We start from the raw sequence: 23,561 nt of genomic DNA, 5'->3' as shown, positions 1-23,561 counted from the left end.
CAATGCTCCAACTTCGGCTATGGTCGTGGGTCCACCTTCTTCAAGAATCGCGGAGGAGGAAAATTCGTGAAACCACTTTCAACGCAAAATCGTAGAGTGACTGGAAAAATACTATTCTCCCTAAATGACTGTGCATGCAATGCAGAGAACAAAGTGACGAAGTTCCAAACCATTCACGAAACACACACAAAATGTGAGATCGAAACTTGACTTCTCGACCTAAACCTATCAACTGTGGCAAATCACAATGGAAATGCTGATGCTTGATGGACAATCTTGCTCGTGCGCTTTCTGAGACTATGTCATGGAAGAAACATGTAAAAGCGATTGACAAAACGAACAATCGGGAAACAATATGAATTCCTTGAAATTTTCGTTGAGAGTGATCCTCATACATCCGTGCTCATCCCTGAGTGAATTATGTGCATTGTACAATATGGCAGGCCTGTTTAAAGGGAACACATAAAGACGTGACGAAAATACAAGAAACCGTCACGAATGAGAAACTCGAACAATGCATGCTGACTAATCATGCGAACACAAAATACTATGTTGACGACGACGTCGATGACGATGATGGAGACTATGGCGATGGCGACGAAGGTGTCGTCGTCAAGTTTGGGATTTGCGACGATGGCGACGAAGGTGTCGTCGTCAAGATAGGGAGCTGCGATGACGATGACAATGACGAAGGTGTCATCGTCAAGAAAGGGACTATGATGACGATGTTGACGACGACGACGTCAAATGCTGAAAATTGAAAATGGTGATTGTTTTGCTATGGATCTGCTACTGTGGCGGACCTGTAGCTTGGATCTGCAACTGCTTGGCCAGACTAGGGCTGAAATGCAAAAACGCTGGCTGATCTTGCTGAATTCTAAAAACGCTAGGCTGATCTGGAACTAGATGGGGAATATGGCGAGGATCTGCAACCGGCGGGAGCAGGTTCTCGCGAGGCTAAGGCCGAAAACTGAAACACTGGGCTGTCTTCTGAAATCTGAAAACGCCAGGCTAATCTAGGTCTTTTTTTTTAGAAAGCTCTAGGGCTCCTGCTGAGGTGCTGCCTGCCTCCTTGTGTCCCTGCTTCTTCCGCTTCTACTGAGTGCCCAATAAGTTTCTTTTATAGATCTTTAGCAAGTTGCCCTACTTACTTTTTCAACAAAAGTCACTTATTAATAAATAAGTGAAAAATGTGTATTTTGGGAAAAAGGTTCTATACTCTGTAAAATGCTCATGAAGGGTACTGAATGCCATGCTAATGATTATGCTGTGTGCAATCTGAGGATATGCAACTAATCTAAGTGCCTGGACATGCACGGCCTGCGCACAGGCTCACAAAGGTGCCAAAACACTTCCTAGGCTAACCTGAACCCTAGACCTGAGATAGCTTGTCCACATGCACATAGGGTTAGATGTGCACGTGACACTAAAACCTTCTCTACATCCCTTCTCTACATCCCGCTCATGGTGTTTCCAAGATGCCGAAAAAATGAGAATGTCATCAAGGAAAATGAAGAGACATATACCAATCATGTCACCAAAACGATCAACCATCAGACGATTTAAAGTATGCACGACTCCCGTCAATCCAAAAGGCATAATAGCGCACTCCCAGGACCCACTGCCCTTGTGCTGTCTTGAAGGCATCCTTGTAGATGCTGACCTTGAATACTCTTACATGATGGTACACACTCTTGGGATCAACTTTACTGAAAACCTTAGCCCCATTGAGCCTATCAGGTATATGCCAGGCATAGGGAACTTCTTGATTGTCATCTTAGTGCCATCACTTGTGTAATCTACGCATAAACTAGAAGACCCATCTTTCTTGCGGACAAACAAAATAAGAGTAGCAAATGGACTTACACTAGGTCATATGAATCCCTTGGCCACCAACTCGATTAGTTGCCGCTCTAGCTCCTCTTCTTGAGATCTGTTCAACGGTAGGGAGCCTTGTTGATAGGCTGCGCTCCTTCCACGAGGTTGATGCGATGATCCTCCGGACGTTCGGGTGGGAGACTTTGTAATAAGCTTGGACACTCCAAGCCAAAGATCTACTGCACACAAGTGAGAAACTGCACACAATTGAACTGAAACCACGAGAGAGAGAGAGAGAGAGAGAGAGAGAGAGAGAGACATGACACGAGAGTTCTGAGTCCCAAAGATTGGCGTCCGTTTCGGTATCTGTTTATTATTGCTTCTCAAAGGTACAATGTCCGAGGGTCCTATCTTTTTGCGATGCTCCCAAGCTAATCTGCCAAGGCTTTGCTAATAAATAGTACAAAGGGCCCACAAGCTAGGTGCCCCCACAAGCTGCTCGATGGAAAGCTCTAGTTCAAAAGCTGACGCCCTCTCATGCTTCGGTGATTTTTGGCCATCCGTATAGCCTTTGCGTTTTCCGACCGTCCATACTCGTGACGTTAGCATCTCCTCTTTATTGGGGTTTTAGGTCCCTCGGCCAAGTTTTGTCAGTTGGTAGGATTAGGATCTTAAATTCCTAACCCTCTTTATCTTTTAGGCACCTTGGCCATCTTTAGTAAGTTGGTAACAACTTCCTTTGCTTCTCTTTGTTAGGGTTTAGGCCCCTCGAGTGGGTTTTGCCAGTTAGGACATCATCAGTTTGTGTCATACCTCTCTTGAATGAATTGTAATCGCCCTCGATTACTCCTACAAAACAGACATAGGACAAAAAATAGCTCATTGGACATTGATTCTAAGTACCAAGGTACTAGACTGCACACAGCAAGCACTTGCACTTGATTACGCCTACAAAACAGACATAGGACAAAAACTAGCTCATTAGACATTGATTCTAAGTACCGATGTACTAGACCGCACACATCCAACACTTGCACAAAGATGACAATTACTGAACATTCACATCATTATCTCCGTCGAGATATTAGATGAGAATCATGATCATTATAACTTATTTAGCAATCACATCCATACTGCGTTGATCTTTTCATGGATGTCTTGATCTACTAAATCTCGTTATTGTTATATTCAATCATCTCTCAGGTGACAAGTCAGTATGAAAACGGGAATATTTGAATGATTATCTTAAATTTGTTTGATTTATGACTCCTTAGTTTTTCTGTTGAAAATAGTTTGGCATCTCATGATATCGGTGCACATAAGGGAGGGTCTCCCCTATATTGAAGTACAGTCTTTCACAGAATTTAAGCTGCCTGTGTATTTGAGTTGTTTGTATTATTGACACACACCGTTCTTTTATTGACTTATCATCTATGTGGATCTTGTAAGCTACCTCACTCTTTTTTACTTTTATTTGTGTCACTGATACAGGACAAGTTAGGTGTGGACATGAATGGTGTTAACAATGGTCCGAGTGAGTATGTGCCTCTGATTCGATCAGGAGGCTGGGAGAACATTGGTTTTCGAAGGCAAATGGAAGACACACATGTAATTGTTAATGATATTGCAGCCATAGGGGGAGGCCATGGAGCTTATTATGGGGTGAGCGCTATCCCTTTCTTCGTTGCCCCTCCTGCTTTCTCCTCCCTTTAATGGACTCTTTTCCTCTTTTGTCTGCAAAAATTTAGGTTTTTGATGGTCATGGTGGAAAGCATGCTGCAGTATTTGTGAGAGATCATTTGCTAAGGTATATATTGGAAGACTCTTCATTTCCTTCAGCAGCAGACCAGGCTGTCAAGCAGGCATTTTTGCGAACAGATAAAGCATTTGCCAAAGCTTGCGAACTAGATGAACGGCTTTGCTCTGGTACAACTGCACTAGCGGTACTTATTCTGGGAAGGTTAGTTGAAGCAAGTTCTGGTAGGGCTTCCCACCATTTTTCAAAGTGAATACTCCATTTAAGATTAGAGGCAATGTTTCTGGTATTAAAAAACAGGAGATGTTTTGTTTCGTATGGCTTTTTCTCAAGTCATTTGTCTGTTGATTAGATGAGGCATTCTGATAGTAAACGGTCTCATTAAGTATATACTTGTTCTGGCCTTCTTATGCTTATATATTTTGAAATCTGTGGTGTATTACTAGGCACACTAGCTGGTTGAGAACATCTATGCCATCTATCAGGGTGGCTGGCTACCAGCCCTTTCACAGAGTTTCCAGACACTCACTTTTGTGTGAAAAGGGATGCTACACTTGCAGAGGATTGTGGTTATGGGCAGACCGAACCAATGCCATGAGATGGGGCATCTGGTGAGGGATTTCTTTTGAGGGCGACAGATGAAAGAGACTAGTCGCAGGAGGGGACGGCCCTCACAGCCACAACAGACCCATTAGAGTTCTGCACAGCAGCAGGACCAGCGCGTCAGCATGATTGAGATCAGAGGGGTAAGAGTCAGCGGTAGCAGAGTGTTCAGCAGCAGCAGGAGCAGCGCGTCAGCACGATTGAGATCAGAGGGGTAAGAGTCAGCGGTAGCAGAGTGTTCAGCAGCAGCAGGACCAGCGCGTCAGCACGATTGAGATCAGAGGGGTAAGAGTCAGCGGTAGCAGAGTGTTCAGCAGCAGCATATTGATGAGCAGACACAGAGACAGAGACAAGCTGGTAGATAGGGGTAGAGACAGCCTATTCTTCTTTATAGATAGGTAGTGAGATAGAGGTTGGATGAGGCAAGAGCAGCTCCCAGATAGACCTCCTGAGGAGAGGCTACCAGATCAAGATTGAGAGAATGCTCCAGAATAGTTGGAGAGATATATAGAGCATGAGGCTCGGACGCATCTCAGGATCAGCTTAGGACATGCCGATTCAGTAGCTTTTGGAGTCTTTGGAGGTCCAGTGGTAAGTGCCTCTTACAATAGGCACTATTAGGGGTGAGCAAGAGAGTGAGTCTTTTAAGTTGGCTGAGGAGTTTGACTATTCAAGAGGTTTTGCATCACCGCCGGTAGATGTCCTGTTACCCATGATCTTGCCTGCCCATTTCCTCCAAATGTCTCTCTAAGGAGTGGGCCAAATGCACGTGTGCCGAAACGTGCTTCTTGTAATGGCCTGTAGATGTCAGGATTTTCTTGGTCCAGAGATGATCAGATTTAGAGTACTGGTCTTACATTATATCTGTTGGACAAGGGATACTGTCTATGATTTGTTTGAGAGATAAATTAGTGATGCTTTGGGGAAGCTGGTTTGGTCAGAGAAATGTACATCTTGGTACCCTCCCTTGGCTTTTGTGGTGGATGATCAATGTGTCCCTTTTGCTCCTCTTACAATCTGGTTGTCTGAGATCTGGATCCTTTTTTGGTTTGCCACATGTAGAGATGATGGAATGGATGCAGTTGATGTTGGAGGCACATCACAAGGTTTATTGGTTTTGCTACATCGCTAGAGCTTAGGGTAGGATAGAGCTTTTGGCAAGTTTGTGTAGGACCCTTACAGCTAGGGAGCTTCTTTACTACATGATTAGAGTATCTTATGCTTTGATGCATTCCGTGGTTATATGGGTATCATAGTTGGCACCATACGATACGATCGTCCGGTAAAGTACGGTACAGTTTCGTACAAAACAATAGTGTATTTCAAATTAGATTGTAAAGTTTGGATAACTACAGTGTACATTTTGGATAAGTACGGTGTGTTTTTCCAAAAAAATTCTTAAAAACCATAGAAACCATCTACAACTCACGGCATGACTTCGGGCTATACAGGTTAAATGACCTAGGGAGTGGGCACAGACATCGAAGACTCAAGGCTTAGTCTCTAAAATTGCTTTAACACTAGGTTGGTAATGGACATTTTATGTCATGACACTTTAATATCTTGTTAAGTGACCATTTTGCTTGAATTATTTGAGGAGTTTAAAAACATGTTTTTTAGTGCTATGTATTCATAAAGTTGCTTATGAGCTGAAAAAAACTTGATAGTTTTTTGGTGGATCAATTTCACCATTAACCTTACTCTTGCACATCATTTTTCAACCTAAATTGTGTGAAAAAATGTGTCTTGTTTTTGTCATTTTTTCAAAGTTTGTGAGCTTCTCCACCATTGTAGAGGACTCGCCTTGGTAGTTCTCAACATGTTTTCATACTTTTAAGAAGAATCAAATGTTCAATTTAGAAGCTATGACCTAATTAATTTATCAATCTTGTTTTTTGGCCAAATCTTGCACTTTTATGATTTTTTGGTGGCTTTATTGAAATGTTAAGGCAATTTGGATTGCATAGGTGGATTCCATAACATAAAGGGATTCTTTTGTGATTTTTGGGGCACCTCATATCCCATATAGCTTACTATATAAGGATAATTGTTTTTTCCAATCCAACATGAATCAAAGCCATTCTAATGTAACTAGTATAGTTTTATCAAAATTACTGATTTCTTAGGCGAGTGTAGCTAGAACAATATCTACTCATAACCTTCAAATTTGCATGTATATATATATATCTGGGAGTTTAGAGGTCATATTGGGAAACCTAGTTTTTTGTTGTTTATTGTTTTTAGTACTAGTGAGAAACGTTATGATGGAAGTACTAAAAACAATAAACAAGAAAAAACTAGGTTTCCCAATATGACCTCTAAACTCCCAGATATATATCCCGGATACTAGAAACTTGTTTTAGTTTTTTCTTGTTTCTTGTATCCGTATGACCATACACTGTATGACATGGGCATTCCTATAATCTATGATCACTTCCATGATGGGTATTTTTTCCCATGATTTTATTGTATATGGACTATGAGTTTGTCCTCTATAAATATATGAAATATCACTTAAAGTGATTAAAACTGTACATATAAGAGGGGACACTGTAGAACACTAGAGCTATGACCCCACGAAACCCTAGGAACAGGGGCCTTGGCTCATGTTAGCCTATTGAGTGGACACAACACGTGGATGACATTGCCGAGAAGGTATACGTCTACCTCAGGTATGGCCGGGCACAGCCACAAAATAGCCCTTGCCCACTACCCATGGGAGATACTAGAGCCACCATCGGACTAAAACCCTTGGACATAGCATCTACCATGTCTTTTATCCAAGAAAGTAGTGAAGCAAGTCGAGATCTTTCATCTCAGACTCCTTAGCCAAGGTCTCTATAGTGCTGCAAATGTGGTGCTCATGGCTACCTGTAATCACAAGATCCTCCACATAGAGGATAAAAAGAGTCCCCAATCCCCCTTCACTGAAAATATACAAATTTGGGTTTGTAAAGAACAACGAAAGGAGTGCCGTAGGAAGGAAGAGTCTATCTTTTGGTACCACGCTCGAGAGGCTTGCTTTAGGGCTTAGAGAGCCTTCCACGACCTGTAGACCATGTCTATGGGAAAAACCCTTGGCAATAAGACGTGCCTTGTGCTTATCCAAAGAACCATCGTAGAGACGGTTGTGTAGTACCGATATCACGCCAATCTGGTGGAAAATCTGAAGCAATTGCATCTCGCAAAGTCTCCAATAGCCACTCAGATAACTTGTCGGGTTTGCCCCCGGAAGAAGGAGCTATTGGTACATTCTCCTCATTGTTAGCACCACGTTGAGAACCACTGTCATCTGCATTATCAAGGATAGGTGCATTCTCCTGTGAAGCTCAAGGGACAAGAATTGTAGAAGAGGGTTTATTGACCTCAAGAGGAACATCATCTTAAGGATCTTCGAGGATAGGCAAATCAAGGGTTGTTATGGAAGACTTGGAGGCAGAAGTCCCATCTATCACAAGACGGGCACCACGTGCCAATAGAAAATAACAGGTTGAACAAACTTTTAGCACTTCAATAACAATTGAAATTGAAAGAGAGGGACGACAAGCGATACGGAGTGGTGGAATTCCACCCCAGAGAGTATTGGCCCCAAACCTTGGCGCCCCTTTCGGTATTTCTTTATATTTCAATAACTGAGTACAAGCCGGTGCTCCATCCTCTGCACCTTCGTCTAGAAGCATGCCTGAGAATGAGCCCATGGCCTCATATTCAAAGGCCCTAGGCCCAACAGCAGTTTACATGAAAAGCCTTAAACTCAAAAGCATCTGGTACAAAAGCATCTTGTCCAAAATTTGCCAACGCAAATCACAGAAATCCGTACAGTGCCACGTTAGCACATGTCAACGCAAATCACGCAAATCCGTACAATCTGCCACGTCAGCAGTCAGTGTGAAACGCGGGATTCCGTACAATCTGCCACGTCAGCAGTCAACGCGAAACGTGAGATTCCGTACAGTCTGCCACTTCTGCTTCTTCACTTAGGGTTTAGGCCCCTCGGTCGGGATCTACAAGTTGGCTTCCTTCTTCATTGACTTGACACGTTAGCAATTTGTGACACCGTCCGAAGGAATATGCTCGTCGAAGACCACATCGCGGCTCAGAACAACATCCTTCTTCAGTGGATCATAAGACGATATCCCTTGGAAAGACTATCATAGCCAACAAAAACCGTTCTGTTGGACTTGGGATCAAACTTTCCCCTCTGCTTCTTCATTACATGAACGAATGCATTGCCGCCAAATATCTGAAAATGAGAGACATTCGGCTTTCTACCAAAGTAAGCCTCAAAGGGAGTCTTCCTTGCAAGTGAAGATGTAGGAGACTGGTTGATAACATGAACAACTGTTGCTTCTGCCTCCTCCCACAAAGACTTGACAGGTCTCTATGCTCAGGCATAGTCCTCGCCATCTCCATCGTAGTTATTCGCAAGCTCCTGCTTGATGCCATGGTCCGCACACAACTGTATAAAATCATTGGAGGTGAACTCCCCACCTTTGTCCGATCAAATTGTCTTCATCACTTCACTGCTTCTCCAGGAGTAGATGCAAGTTCTTGAAAAGATCCAATGCCTCTGACGTGTGCTTGGAAATATACCCAAGTAAAGCGGCTGAAATCATCCACCTTCAAGTAAAGGGCTCTGTCCAAATACGGAGTCTCCATAGGTCCACAAAGGTCGCTGTGAACCATCCAGCTCGGCGTGTGGAGTGCTTCTGAATAGCCTCTCTATGTTGCTTCCCACGAATGCAAGTAATGCATGTTCCATGCTTGCTTTCAACATTTGGTTATCCTTCAATCAATTGGCAAGAAAAGCATGACGAAGAGCATCAATGTGCAAATAGCCAAACCGATAATGCCATAAATCACGTGTGTTAGTGCCAGTCACTGAAAAAAGAGCATGGAGCTTGTAGAGACCATGCTATAAATGGACATTGCATCCTTTGTGAAAATCACCTCCATGTCTAACTTGCACGTGCACAGATATGAGCTTTGGAGCATAAAGAACATTGGAGGTATGCGTATCCCCTTTGCCATCTGGAATCAACTCCATGGTACCCTCGTTGTGAATTGGAATCTCCGATTTGTTGCCAATGAAAATGGAACCACAATTTCGGTGCGTATCCGAAAGTGGATCCTTTGAGGGTGTCATGTGCCTTGAAGCACAACTATCAAGAATCCAATTCCGAGCAACTCTGACGGCAAGAATCTTGGATGTCTCTGGAGGAGCCTCGGAAGGTAGCCTCTTCAAATGAACAAAGATTGGTGACTGTCGCCAAAGAAGTTGAAGTATCACCAATCCTCTCGGCTTCGGAGACTGATCGATTTTTCTGCATATGTGGTACGACGATTTTACATTAGCTGCTTTTGAGGACAAATGTCAGGCCCCAAAGTATCCACTAAATATAGCTTTTACAAAGCTGCCTGCATAGTTTTGGTTGCCAGGCATGTCGAGGAGGACGAGTTCTATCTTTGGCATACCATTCATGCGTTTAGTGTAGATCCAGACATCTGTGCCATCTATAAAGGTGGCTACTACCCCTCCCACAGTCTTTTCAAATACTATCACTTTTGAGTGGAAAGGGGTGCTACACTCGCAGAGGATTGTGGTTACCAGCAAATCGAACCAATGTCTTAGATGCCATGAGATGGGGCACTTGGTGAGGGATTGCCCTAGAGGGCGACTGCAAAGGGCGATTGCAGAGGCGGACGAGTTGTAGGAGGAGACAACCAGAGCAGCTCCCAGTTGTGCACAGCTTCAAGGCCCTGTGGAGAGCCAGTAGCAGTAGTGCTCAACAACAACACAATGTTGATCATACACAAAGATAAGGTAAGAGACAGGCAAGGAGAGAACAACCTATCCTTGTTTTTAGACGAGTAGTGGGAGAAGGGTTGGCAGAGGTAGAGTAGCCCCTAGACATACCTCCGGAGGCTCCGGAGGAGAGGTTACTAGATTAGGATTGAAAGGAGGTACTAGAGCAATTGGATATAGGGATAGAGGAGTTCGAACAGTCGATGGCAGTCCAGGAGTAGCCTGTGCTGCCTCAGGATAGGCTAGTCCAGCAAACTTTGGATCTCTTGGAGATTGAGTCGCAAGTGCCTCTCATAGTAGGTAGTTAAGGGAGAGTAGGAGAGAGTCTTCAGAGTTTGTAGAGGATTTTGATTGTTAACATGCTTCGCATATGCGGCAAATGTCCCGCTATCGTAGATCTTGCCTATAGAGTTCTTTGCGGTTGGTCCATGGAGATCTCTAGATGTCTCTTTGAGGAGAGGGTCATTATGTGTTAACACGTTTTTCCTGCAGTTGTTAGGAGCACGTGAGATTTTTCTCGGTCCGGGGAGAGCTCCCATGATCAGATTCAAAGTTTAGGTTTTACATGACTCCTTTTGGACGAGGAGGCTGTTTATGATACCATACAAGATGAGACAATGGTTGATGCGAGTTACTTTATGGATATCAGACAGTTTGTAGATTCATTTGATAGCTAGTTTAGAGAGGCCTTAGGGAAGTTGGTTCGGTTAGAGCGATGTTCATCTGGGTACTTTCCCTTGGCTTTTGAGGTGGACAATGAGTGGGTCCCTCTTGCCTCTCTTACAGTTTGGTTGTGTTGTAGATCTGCATCCTTTATTGGGGTACATCATCAGGAAATGTCGGTGGATGGGGATGATTTTGGAGGCACGGCTTTGGGATTTCAGAGTCGCTTCGCTTTTGTGAGCTGGTACAAGAGGCTTTTACAACGGATGCTTTATATCAATTAGATACACAACAATGCAATTTGTGGTTTTCGCTACATCGCCCGAGGTGGATAGAGCTTTCAGATTTTTGTGACTTGAACACAATCCAGATGGCTACATTTCACCACCTGATTAGAGTATCTTTAACCTAGATGTATCCTGTGGTTTGATTTGGGATTTTTCCCCATGATCTCCTTGTATATCTTTCAGGGTTTTTTCCATTTGGACCTATGGTCGAATTTATGTAATGCAAAGAGTCAAAGCCCCACTTTTATTGCGCGCGCGCGTGCACACACACACGGAGAGAGAGAGAGAGAGAGAGAGAGAGAGAGAGAGAGAGAGAGAGAGAGAGAGAGAGAGAGAGAGAGAGAGAGAGAGAGAGAGAGAGAGAGAGAGAGCTGCCAGAGGTCCTTTTTGAGAACACGATTCTTCTCGGTGTGTGAGAGGCGTATATGAGGAGAGTTAGGATCATACTGAAAAGGAGGTAGGCCTGTGATGTCCAAGCCATGGGATGTAAACCACTCTATGACTTGTGAATACCATGCCCTCGTGTCACCCTCCTGATGCAGCTGTATCGATGCCTCAAAAGCCCTACGGGTGAGTTTGTCTAGTGGAAGCTCTCGCATGCGCTGAGTGAAACAGATTGTCTGAAAAAAGGTCTCTTCTAGCATGAGTGGTGTGGCTAGCTCTGCTCTGATGATGTCATGTGGTACTGAGTGTTTGCTGTGGAGCAAACGAGAGATCGTAATGATCTGTGGGCGCTCTACTTGTGTCCATAGAGATGCTGATAGTCCTGGTGCCCATACTGCCGCGGCACACATCATGGCAGGTGTGACTAGAGTGTCAAAGAGTCACCCCTTGGTGCGGGGCTCCTGGAAGTGGGCCTGATGGCATCTGCGCTCTAAGGTGGCCAGCGCTGCATATCCTTGTCTAATCCGGTCTCGGACTGCCTGGGCCATGGAAAATCTACCAGTGGTGCCAGTAAAAGTCACCCACAACTATACATATGAATCAACCACCTCAACCTGTTCGCCTACTGCTGCTGTAAGTACTGCTCTACTACGAACTGTCCTGGAGGTACGGAAGATCATGACCTTGGTCTTGCCAAGGTTCACTGTGAGCCCTCTGTGTGTGCAAAAATCATCTAAGGCTCGTAGGTGGCTCTATAGTCCCTCCTGTGTCTCAGAAACAAGGATGATATCATCAGCATAGAGCATAATGTGGAGTAGTACACCTGCCAAATCTGAGCCCGCTTCGCCTGCTCGTAGGATATAACCTGAAATCTCGTCGATGTAGAAACCAAATAGAGTCGGGGAGAGAGGGCATCCTTGCTTCACACCATAGTGCTAGCAGTGGGATCCGATAGTCCACTAGGGCACCTCACTCTACCTGTGACCTGTGCATATAAAGAATGAATGGCCCATATCGTGTCAGAGGGTATCTGTAGCTCCTGAAGGCATTGAAAGAGTCTGTCTCTGGGGATAGTGTCAAATGCCTTGCGGAAGTCCACAAAGCAGCAGTAGAGTCTCCTCTTCCGCGCCTTCACTCCGTCTATCAGACAGCGAAGCACGAAAGTGTGATCGATAGTCGAGAAAGTGCGTCTGAAACCTGCCTGTCCTAATAGCTGTATCCCTGATGCCTCTGCATGTGTGCTAAGCTCTGCCTCAAGAACTACCCTGTATAGTTTGGCCAGTGTGTGGCCAATCATGATAGTCCTGTAGTTCCTTGGATCCAGGGTGTCGCCAGATTTGTGGATAGGCACAATCGTGTGCATAGTCCACTGCTCTCGTAGTCCCTCAACCAATGCGCGGTTGAAGAGACGTGCTGTGTCTACCGCATAGATTAGGTGCTCGCTCTGTAGGCCGGTATGATTTGCTGAGCGGCTGTGCTGTAGGCGCCGAATGGCCCTCTCCACCATAGTAGATGTAAAGAAAGTCGAGGTGGTAGGTCGAGGGTCGGATGGCTTTGGGATTAGTGGCTGCCCAGGTATCTGGTATAGGCGCTCGATATAGTTATGCCAGGTCTGAGGGTCCTCCAGTCGAGTAGTAGGCTGTGGCGCAGTCTGTACTGAGAAGATGGTATAGCTCAAGCTCTGGCGCCTCCTCGAAGGCCCGCCGTTTACGGTGTGTAATGGCCTTCATCTGTCTCCTGACCTCGCTCTCGGTGATCTCCTTTAAGGCTCGTCTCGAGCCCTAGCTGTCTGTATAAGTCTCTGCACTCCCTGTCATACCATCTGTTCTGGGGCATCGTCCCAGAGGGTAGGGGTCAGCCACTGTGAGTAGTGTGTGGGAAGCAACTGAGGGCTGAAGTGTGAAGAACTGCGGAGAGCTGGCTAGTGAGTGTAGAGAGTGGTGTATCTGGGTCGAGAGCATAGATCCCCTCATGTACATGTGATGAATCGACTCTGGCAAGCTCATGTGTGAAATGTATGGTAGTGTGTGGTGTGGGTGTGGGTGGTGTGTGTGAAATGGGTGAACCAGTGAAAGAGAGAGCAAGGTATGCGTGGTCAGCCCCGATAGATAGTGGTGGGATGGTGAAGGATGTGAGCAGGTGGGCTGCCTCTCTGAGGCTGATAATGTAATCCACTGTACTACCCCCGTCAGATACCGATGGTGGTATGCAAGTCAAGCCTCCAGATGATGGCCATTGCGCCATCCCGTTATAGATGACGAGACGGTGCTGTGATCCCAAACGGAGTATGTGTCTCCCATATGGTGTGGGTGTGGTGGTATTTCAGGAGGTCCTCTCTGCATCTATGTTCTCCAAGGTGGCAAGGTACGTAAGGTACGGTACGTATTTGGTACGTCCTGTACGTAGTACCGAACGAATTGACTTGTTAGGTACGTAAAATTCGTGTGGTTTTTTTTTTTGAAAGCCAAAAACCTACAATACAGTCTGTACTTGATTGTATATTCATAAGTATAACAAACTACAAAGAACTTCGTAGTGATCTTGATTTACACATTGCATGATTGCACACTATGCAACAAACAAGACTCGAAAGGCAACTGCGATACAATTCATATTACATAAAAGTTTAAAGTACTGGTATGACATACTTCATAAACGGAAAACCATAATCTCGATTCTCATAAAAAGACCAAAATGATAGAATCTATAAAACAAAAAGTACATCCAATGATTGATCCACAATAAACAAAGGTGGAACAAAGCACGAGTCCTGACTCGATAAAAAAGTAAACTAGGAAGCATGCTATGATGCTAGTAGCCGCAAAGTACATACTACATACTACATGGCAGTCAAGATACTCAAACATCCCTATCAGACTCTGAAGATGAGGAGGCCATGTCTCCTTCTGTCAAGACATTGCTCTCCTCATCAAACTCTGGCTCAACAATGGTGGGATCTCTTGAAGCACCTGCCTCGAGCAGCTCAAATGGGTCATCCTCCTCCTGAGTCAGAATGAGACGCACTGCCTCATTTGCTCGACCACGACTACTACGCACATGCAGCTTGCCTCTGCGAATGCTCTCCCGTTGTGCTCTCTCTGGATCTGCAACCTCCTGGCGAAGAGGGATGGCCAGGGCTCGTGCTCGTGATCTAGTGACCCGCCGATCCACGCTCTCAAGCTCACTATGAAGCTCTCGAAGAATCTCCTCGTGCTCATACCTGATCTGTCAATCTATCTCCTGTGCAGTAGGGTCTGGAACCATCTTCACTTGAGTCGGATCTACCTCCTCAAAAGTTTAAGTAGCCAAGTATTAATTTTTATCTCATAACCAAGACTCGTGTAGCAATGATCTATTATTAAGACTTTCGTGCTTGGGTGACCCTTAAGCATGAAAACTACGCACTAGCTTCATGTTCGCTGGACAATAGACGAACTTCTCCAATTGCATAGTGCTCAAGCAGTTTCGAATCTTTGTGTGTATGAGAGAGTAGGCGCTCCAATTGCGCTCACAAGCACCACCTGAGCAATCCTATAGACATATGTCATATGACATATACACAAGATAAAGGAATAAATGAGAACCACGAAAACACCCGAGCATAGTACGCATTGCTTGGTTTATGCGAGAAATTAGAATACCTTTGAGAGAATACGTAGTACAAGATTGCACAATTTTGGAAGCCCGGCTCTTCCATAGTTTTGCCACCAAGTGAGGGGAAGCTTGGTAGCTTCCTGCCTCAAAGACACACTCCTCAAGAAAGACGGTCCCAGATGTTCATGTAGCTGCTCATCTCGTTGTCAAGGTCCAATTGCTCATCCTCAGTGAACATCCTGTCTAGGTACTCCGATTGGCGAGGACGACCAGGAGGGGCAGCGTAGTTGAAGAGGAGGCTGAGACGAGCCTGAAAGAAAAGGAGAACGAGGCCAGAGAGGACGTTGTCAAGCCGGCTGGCAGCAAAACAGACGAGGAGCTGATTGTGGCACAGGAGGAGAAGGACGAGGAGAGGTTGATACATGTTCTTCAACAGTGCTCGCAAAACTGAGGGGTGGACGAGTGGCAACCAGAGAAGCTTAAGGCCAACAAGGGTTGCCAACAAGCGTTGAAGTTGGTAGGAGTAGCTCGCTTGTGAGCCTGCAAGGGGTCGAGCAGCGACGAGAGAAAAGAAGGCTACAGTGTTGTTGAAAAGTAAGGCCGAGAGGAGCTTGAGAGCGAGGTTGGGGCTTGAGCCACTGAGAGGTGTATAGAGATGAATGTGGGCTAAGAGCTATAGCACAAGTGCAAGCAAGGTAAGACCGTTGCGCGGTTATAGACGAGATGTGCAGAAGAAGAGAATTAATGTGTATATGAAGTTGATGAAAACTTTAATAACTGAAAGGAGTTCACACCTGAGGTTGTGAAGAAGGTTCTAGATGATAATGTTGCAGATGCAAAGACATTCCTGCTTGTAGATGCCAAGGATTCACATACAACGAGGAGTTTAGAAGAGACTTTTTAGCCATTACAAGGGAAGCCTTAACACGAAATAGCAAGTAAAAGTTAAGCTTGTGCTCGAGAAGGTGGTCGAGAAGAGCACGGAAAGGGAATTGAAGCAAGTAAATAAAGGGAAAGAGCAAAGACGGGAGAAAGGATGTGCGCCTTCACCCGTGCTCTCCTATTGCTTCTATGTTCGTACTTCCGCACATAGTCTCAGAAGATTCAAGTGCACATGATGCCTACTACGGTCAAGTTTTTTATTCAAATTTTGAGAGTGTCAATTCAAGGTCCCCAATGTGTCCTTTGTAGAAAATTCTCTTGTGTTGTGCATCTCTCTCTCACTGTTTCCGACAGCAAGCAAACCGGTGTTGACCCGGCTCAACTCGCGAACATAAAATCCCCCGACAACAGTAATAGCAACGGATACATTTTTGCATCTATTACCGCGCTTATTGCTAAGAAACCATTGTCGCGGCTATCACCGCATCGATTATCGCACACATTTTTTCTCTCTCATTTCCCATTTGTTATTCCGCGGTAATAGAAGCCGTTCTCAATATCTCCTCTTATAACTATGCTCTACTTCGTTTTGAAACGAGATTAAAACATAAATACAATTGCATGGTAAAGACGTGTGGCTAGTTCCCCATCTCACACACATATACGAGTTCTCTCTCTATATTTGTGTGTGTGTGTGTGTGTGTGTGTGCGTGCTTCATTTTAAAACACGATCAAAACGTATGTGTATGTGTATGTGTATGTGTGTGGGCACGCATACACACACTTCATTTCGAAACACGATTAACACGTAAAGACAATTGCATAGTGAAGACATGTGGCAAGTTCTCCATCTTACACACACATACGCGAGTTCTTTCTCTCTCTCTTTCCCCCCGCCCCACCCCCCCCCCCCCCCCCCCCCCCAAAAAAAAAAAAAAAAAAACGTTTAATGATTGGAATAGCAAAGTCGAAGTCAAAGGTGAAGTATGGGGCTCCATCATTAGTACTAACAAGTCCTATGTTTCAAAGGGGGACTCTCTAACACCAGTCTATTGAAAGGCACTCTAATAAGAAGCTTTGTGCTGCTTTCGCGAGATACGAAGAGACAATCACATGTGGCCTTGAGCAAGGCTTTTACATGGGTGAGAGAATTCACAAGGAGTTTGCTAGCATGCATGAGATGGTTCTCTCTCTCTCTCTCTCCTCTCTTTTACCCAGGACTGTGCATGGACATGTGAAGGCAAAGTAGACTGCATATACATGCGTGTCCCTTGATCTGTATCCTCATCTACATCTTGAGAACAACGAGCCCTTTTCTTGCTAACGTCCCTTTCCTGCTGAGTATGTGCATCTGGAAAATCTGCAAACAATGCATCCTGCAAGGCATCCTGCATTGCCTCATCTGCTTTCTTACCCTTGGACGAGGGAAGACCCCCTCCTGGGTAGTGCTCTAGAATCAAAGCATCCTTGATCTCTCGCGGAACAAGCTTGCATTCTCCGCATTGGCCAGTAGTGCGATGCTAGTAAGGTGCCTCAACACACGCGTCACCGTACTTGTCTTTTGCTTTCCACAATATTTGCAAGTCCAAGTGCGTGTTCCTGATCCTGCTTGCCCTCTTGTATTTACCACCGCAATGACATTGGTGTGTGCGCTCCAAACTGGGTTGGGTTTGCGAGGCATGGTGGACCTACACATTGGGCAGTAGGAACATGACATTGTGACTAAAACGCATGTGCTATCGCGAGAGAATCACAAAGAAATGTGCGAGGGAGAGACAAAAGATTTGCTTTCTAAACACGCACAAAAAGGCTTTGCAGATGGACTTTGCAGGTTGCAGGTCACTGTTGCAAACAAACTCCAGTAAAATAAGGCACTCAAACTAAACCCAGCCACGCAAAAATATAAGGCTCCTCGCGTAGGGTTTTTTTTTAAAGCCAAAAAATTTCCTTACACTACGGATCCGTCCGTACGTCCGGATCTTTCCTTGGGGTGGAGAGTAGCTCTGGGTCATCAAAGTTGTAGATGTCGCACTGTCTACTTTGTGTCTTGGCGTTGAAGTCCCCCATAAGGAAGACTTCCCCTAGTCTGGAGTACTCCAAGATCCCCTCCTTGAGACACGTATATGGTGAGTGTGTATCATCTTCCTCCTCTCCTACATGTGTATGGGTCTCCTCTACCCTTGCTCCTCCTGCATGTGCAAAACTAGAACTGCTAGGTGCGAAGTAGCAAATGGCAATGTATAGAGTGTGCTCCTCCGATAGCTCAATCCGTATCCACATGTAGCGTGCCTCTGGGTCGCGGGCTACTATCTGTATCCTGCTGTGAAGTGAGCGGCGATAGAGGACTGCTACTCCGCCAAATCCTCTAGAAGTGTTGTGGCGTGTGCACTTCCTGTGTAGAGACTCCCATTGGTAATCCTGTATTTGAGGTAGGCCTCTCTTGGGACTCGCATGTATCTCTGTGAGTAGAACAATGTCTCGGTCATGCATCACCTCCTCTAGTCTCCCTGGATGTGTCCATAGAGAGCCATTGCAGTTCCAAACTGCCATGTGTATCTCCTCGTATATTGTCCCGTAAGCCGCGAGTCCCTATGCTACGGCCTTGCTATCAATGATGACTCAATCGTCTCGGTAGGAGGCCCGTTTTCTCTCTTTGCGTGCTTGTTGTGTGAGGTCATCATCAAGGTAGATGGGTGCCCCCGTGAGGCCTGGTAGGATGACCCTCTTGCAGATGAAGCTTCTTCCGATGGAAATTGGAGGACGAGGGGCCTCTTTTTGGTTGGGTCTTTACCGGCTCTCCAAGCTTGTATCTTGAAGGGGGTTGGGTCTTCTATCTTGTACCCAAGTTTGGTACATAGGGTTTTGCTATCTTTCTCAGGGGTGGAGTCTTTCCCTTCTTCCATGCCGGTGACTCGTACATTTAGGCGGCGGGCATGCCGCATCTTCTCCTCTTCGAGTGTGGTGTGTACAAGGAGGGCCTCTTCCTTGTGAGCGTCCTCTTTTGCTTCTTTTTTAAGGTTCTTCTTGACCACCTCTACCCACCCTTCCTTTGTGGCCTCGAGCTTGTCTTCCAAGCTTTCGGTGAGAGCTTTGGTGAGTTCTTCCTTGATGGCCTCTTTGGTTTCATTGTTTATTTCACCTTCCTGGGGGGTGAGGGATGCGATTGAAGCTTTGAGGATGGCCATTTGTTCTTGCATCTCCTCCTCTTTTTTCCATCCTTCTTGGGCCTCCTTCCGCATCACGAGCTCCTTCCTTGTCTCCTCGTCTTTAACTTCTTTTTCTTTGACCCATTCCTTTTTCTCCTTGTTCAAGGCTTCCACTTCCTTCTCGAGCTTGGAGAGACGGTTGATGATAGTGTTGATGGCGGATTCCTTGTTCTCCTTGATTGTGGCATTGAGCTTGTCGTCCATCTTGGCTAATTCCTCCTTGGTCACTCCTCCTTTTACCATCTTGGAGCTTTCTTGATTTGTTCCGTTGTCTTTCGTGACTCGAGTGTTGAGGGGAGTCGTGATGAAAGATAGGGTTATGGATGTGGGTAGGTGTGTATGGGCAATGTGCAATGAGGGGGCAACATACGGGGGAGGGGGGGGGGATGTGCAATGTGGGTAATGTGTGATGTGAAAGTGCAATGTGCAATGTGAGTGTGTGTGTGTGTGTGTAGGGGCGGGGGCAGCACCTGGTTGCAGGCAGAGCACTGGTGCAGCAGCTACAGGCGGGTGGGTGAGAGAGAGAGAGAGAGAGAGAGAGAGAGAGAGTTTTGTTTTAAATTTTGGCAGGAAGGTACTTGTTGCAAATGCAGGAGATTGTAGAGCTGTGCTATGCAAACGTGGTAAGGCTGTGAATGTGTCCAGAGATCACAAGGCCTGCTCAGCATCAGAGAGGCAGCGCATTGAAGATTCAGGTGGTTTTGTTGATAGTTTTGGCTATCTTAATGGAGAGCTCACTGTCGCGAGAGCTTTGGGAGACTGGCATATTGATGGCTTAAAGATGACTAACCATGGTGCTGAGGGGCCCCTCACTGCAATGCCTGAAATGCATGAAGTTTGCTTATCCGAAGATGATGAATTTTTAATCATAGGCTGTGATGGGTTATGGGATGTATTTACAAGTGCGAATGCAGTCGAATTTGCTCGAAGGCACCTACAAAAGCACAATGATCCTCTTCAGTGTTCCAAAGAGCTTATTAAGGAAGCACTTCGGAGGGATACTAATGACAACCTTACCGTGTTGACGGTTTGTTTTCGGGATATTCCACCACCTCAACCGTTGCCCATGCTGACACATGTCAAGAGAAGCATATCTGCTGAAGGTTTACAGAGCTTGTCAACTGCTCTACAGGAAGTGATGGAGGGGTGCATTCAATGAAGGAAATATATACTGTAGGTCTACTTGTTTGAATAAGTAAGTGGTGCAGTTAGTGAGAATATCCTTATTTTTGACTACACGCAAATGCCCTCGTTAGGCTGTGCTGTTGAGGTTGCTAATTGTACCATATGCGGCTAGGATGCTCATTGATTTTTTTTTGCAATTATGCTCATGGGATTGTTCGAGGAGAGTTGACATTTTTAGAATAGCTGCATCTTGATCAGGTCAATCTCGCGGCTCACATTTATATGGTGACAAAAAGACAGAGGGGTCCAGCATGTAAGGTTTATTTTTTGCAGTTGATGGGAACAGATCAACTTTTGCAGAAACAGACCAACTCTTCCTCCTTTCCTTTTATAACCAAGACCACTATGACAGGATCTAATGTTTCTGTCTGGATCCACTCATGGTCCACTTTAATGTGAGGTTTTAATCGATAATGGCGACAAATCCGTTTTAATAATGGAAAGGGACTAATGGAATTTTCACACTATTTTGGCTTGGCTGTTATGTTTAAGTTCCGTAATATTGCTTGTGTGGTTATTTATGTGTCTGCGTATGAACTTGTGGAGTAGCGTATGTATGCATGAATTTCTGTAAACATTTTTGTCTTGTTTGTGTTTGTGCATTTTGATTTCATAGCCACTGTACCAAGCCTGATAATTTTTGGTTACATAGACAGATCTTAAATTCAAATTGCCAGTCGCTGATGGGGTGCCAATTATGCTGCTAGTGTTATTCAGTCAAAGTTGCCTACTCTAAATGCGATTCTGGGTTGTTTGGCACTCATTTTAAACAAGTTACTCTAATTGTGAGCTCTGTGAATAAATTGCTTGATGGTATTTGCCTGTTGAATAGGATAAAAATTTAGATCAAGTGACGACCCAAGTCTCTATTTGGCACGTTGTCTATATTTTCATGAAGTACTTGGTTTCCAACGGACCGGTTTCTTATACGTGCTGTTTGTTTTTATGATGACACTGCCCTGGAAACCTTTGTATTTCTTAGGACTCTGTCTGCCTGTTGAATAGGAACTTCATGCGTGAGGTCTAACGAGTTTGAATATAGACCTCGCTAACCTTGTTCATTGTAAGCTCGATCCGAGCTTTGATCGATAAAGGAAAATGAACTGGCATCTTACCTGCGTTAAGATGTGTGCCAGGCTGTTAAAATTATAGCCACTGCAAGTCTCCCTGCTCTCATTGGGGGAAAATTGTGCTTATATACAAATATTCTGATCTATCATAGGAGCAATAATAAAACTTGCACTATTGTGTTCTTGTAATTGTAACCTCGCCGATGCTTTCTTCTGCTTTCTTGTGGATAGCTTTGGAACCGGCCTTATAAATGTTTGGGGCTCACACATAGAATCTATCCAACAAAGGCAAGTGGGGTTTTTTTTTCCTATATTGTAGAGCCCGCCCCTGTAATTGTTCTATTGGTACTTCAAAAATGTGAGGTATTAACGTAATTTTCTGTTAGCATTGCTCTCCCCCCTAGTTCACGAGAAGGTGATCGAACAAAAGCCCATTGACATCTTGCTCCCCTGTCTGCTACTCGTCAAAAAAATCCTTAATTATGAAGCATGTAAGGTCCTCCATCTCTAGGTGTTGGACCAGTGTCCCTCAAGTTGTCTGCAAAAGAAAGACAAATGAAGTGTTTGGCATTATGGGGTCTTTGACTTGCAAATCTTTTTTGGTTTTTTTGTTTTTTTATCATCGCTTGGGCTTTCACTTTTAAGTTTCAAAACCAGGCAAGACAAGAGGTAAAGGTCCTCATGGATAGGATGTCTTCCACCATGCTTGACTTCATCCCCATCCTATCTTTGAAGTTGCCCAAGGAGCTCACTTCACTGTAGAGGTGCACACATTATTCGCTACTCGAGTCCCTTCTATTCTCCTCCAATCCTCTCTTGACCACACCTTAATCTAGCCATTACCAACTCAGTGTGCTGTCTCATCTACATGGCGCATTCCTATGCAGTCAGGTTGATCGAGTGACGTTAGCTTGGTGGCAAGTTGGAGAGAGAGAGAGAGAGAGAGAGAGAGAGAAGCTTTGATCGAGATCAGCTAGGAGAGGTTGGTTGAGGTCATTCTCTCTCTCTCTCTCTCTCTCTCACACACACACACACACACACACATAAGCTCAATACCGAAATTTGTTGGCTAAATATCAAGAGGGGAGCTAGAGGGGGAATCTCCACCCACAACCTCATATTTGTTCTTCTCTGACTTGGATGCTTCTACTCTATTGCAAACTAGATGTTTCACTAGGATTCACATTGCAGAGAGAGTATGTGTGTAGCTGGTTTTACTTGAATAATAAGACAAATGGACTTAAACATTCAGAAGACAGATGGCTTTAGAGAAAAGGCAATAATTAGTACAAAAACAACTCAGTCTTAGAATTATCTTTGTACATGGCTTATGAGAATGAAGCCTCATTCAAGTATATAGTGACTCAATAAAGAAGTACTTCCTAGGTAGTAGGAGCAAGTGTAATCATGGACAGACATTAGCTTTCGACCAAAAAATTTCCAAAAAAGGATAGTCCTTTCACTTGCATCCATCCAAACAAGTCAACAAATACGTTAGCTTTGGATGTGTATTATAGGTGTCAATGAACTATATTAGTTGTCATCCATATCTAACCTACAACGTTTTTAAATTAAAACCTTGGATGTGTATTACAGGTGTCAATGAACTATATTAGTTGTCATCCATATCTAACCTGCAACGTTTTTAAATTAAAACCATTGTCCAAAGTGTTCATATTCCAATATTTTGTAAAAAAAGTTTTATTGTCCTAAAGATTTCTTTAAAAATTTATATTTGTAAGTATGGTTTCTAAATATTCCTATATTTTATTAAACCTTAAATTGATAATAGTATACATATTATTTTGATCAAAAGGTCAATACCAGTTTTGATCCAAGTGTCTTAATCCCTATAACATCTCATTAGTCTTTTCAAAAAGCTTTAGACATCTCTCAACAAACAAATTCCATTTGACAATTAAGGGTATCAAACTTGGCTAAGTTATTTAAGCAAAACTACATTACATCAGTCTACTTGGGCTTACAAAATCCATCGTACCTCAGCTAGTATGCCAAATGAGAAGAGAACATACTACTTCCAAACATCTTAGTTTTAACAAAGTTTTTTAAAAAATTTGTGTCCCAATGATCATCATAAAAAGTGACACCATTCTTTTATGTTGGTCCTTCTATAAGGTTCGGTTCTTCAATCTTGCCCAAGGTGGTAGAAAGCCCCACGATTACAATACTTAGTGGTTGCAAGTTTCAAGAAGTAGCTACGGCCGCTCCTGCTAGTGTAATGGGGGTTGAGAGGGGGAGAGTAAGATTTAGTGCCAGGTAGCCTTGAGTGCAGGGTGAGCTGCAGTA

At 44.5% G+C, this 23,561-nt stretch overlaps 2 protein-coding genes across 3 annotated transcripts in view; one reads left to right on the top strand and one right to left on the bottom strand.

Moving 5' to 3' along the window:
• Nucleotides 1-20,651, top strand: part of LOC147448201 (putative protein phosphatase 2C 22) — a 35,514-nt gene extending 14,863 nt beyond the window's left edge. For both annotated transcript variants that reach the window (XM_086524082.1, XM_086524081.1), the window contains 3 exons: nucleotides 3,310-3,480; nucleotides 3,567-3,778; nucleotides 19,570-20,651. In XM_086524082.1, the coding sequence (XP_086380208.1) occupies nucleotides 3,328-3,480; nucleotides 3,567-3,778; nucleotides 19,570-20,158 (954 nt within the window). In that variant the 5' untranslated portion in view covers nucleotides 3,310-3,327 and the 3' untranslated portion in view covers nucleotides 20,159-20,651. The remainder of the gene's footprint in view (nucleotides 1-3,309; nucleotides 3,481-3,566; nucleotides 3,779-19,569) is intronic.
• Nucleotides 6,508-19,563, bottom strand: LOC147448202 (uncharacterized). The gene has a single exon (XM_086524083.1). It carries the CDS (start codon nucleotides 19,240-19,242, stop codon nucleotides 18,388-18,390), a length of 855 nt encoding a protein of 284 aa, XP_086380209.1. The 5' UTR covers nucleotides 19,243-19,563; the 3' UTR covers nucleotides 6,508-18,387.
• Nucleotides 20,652-23,561: the final 2,910 nt, after the last annotated feature.

Source organism: Adiantum capillus-veneris, chromosome 11 (assembly GCF_014529385.1).
Source record: "Adiantum capillus-veneris isolate H3 chromosome 11, ASM1452938v2, whole genome shotgun sequence".
Lineage (NCBI taxonomy): Eukaryota > Viridiplantae > Streptophyta > Polypodiopsida > Polypodiales > Pteridaceae > Adiantum > Adiantum capillus-veneris.
The sequence above is the reverse complement of the archived record's forward strand: the minus strand, read 5'-3'. Positions and strand labels throughout refer to the sequence as shown.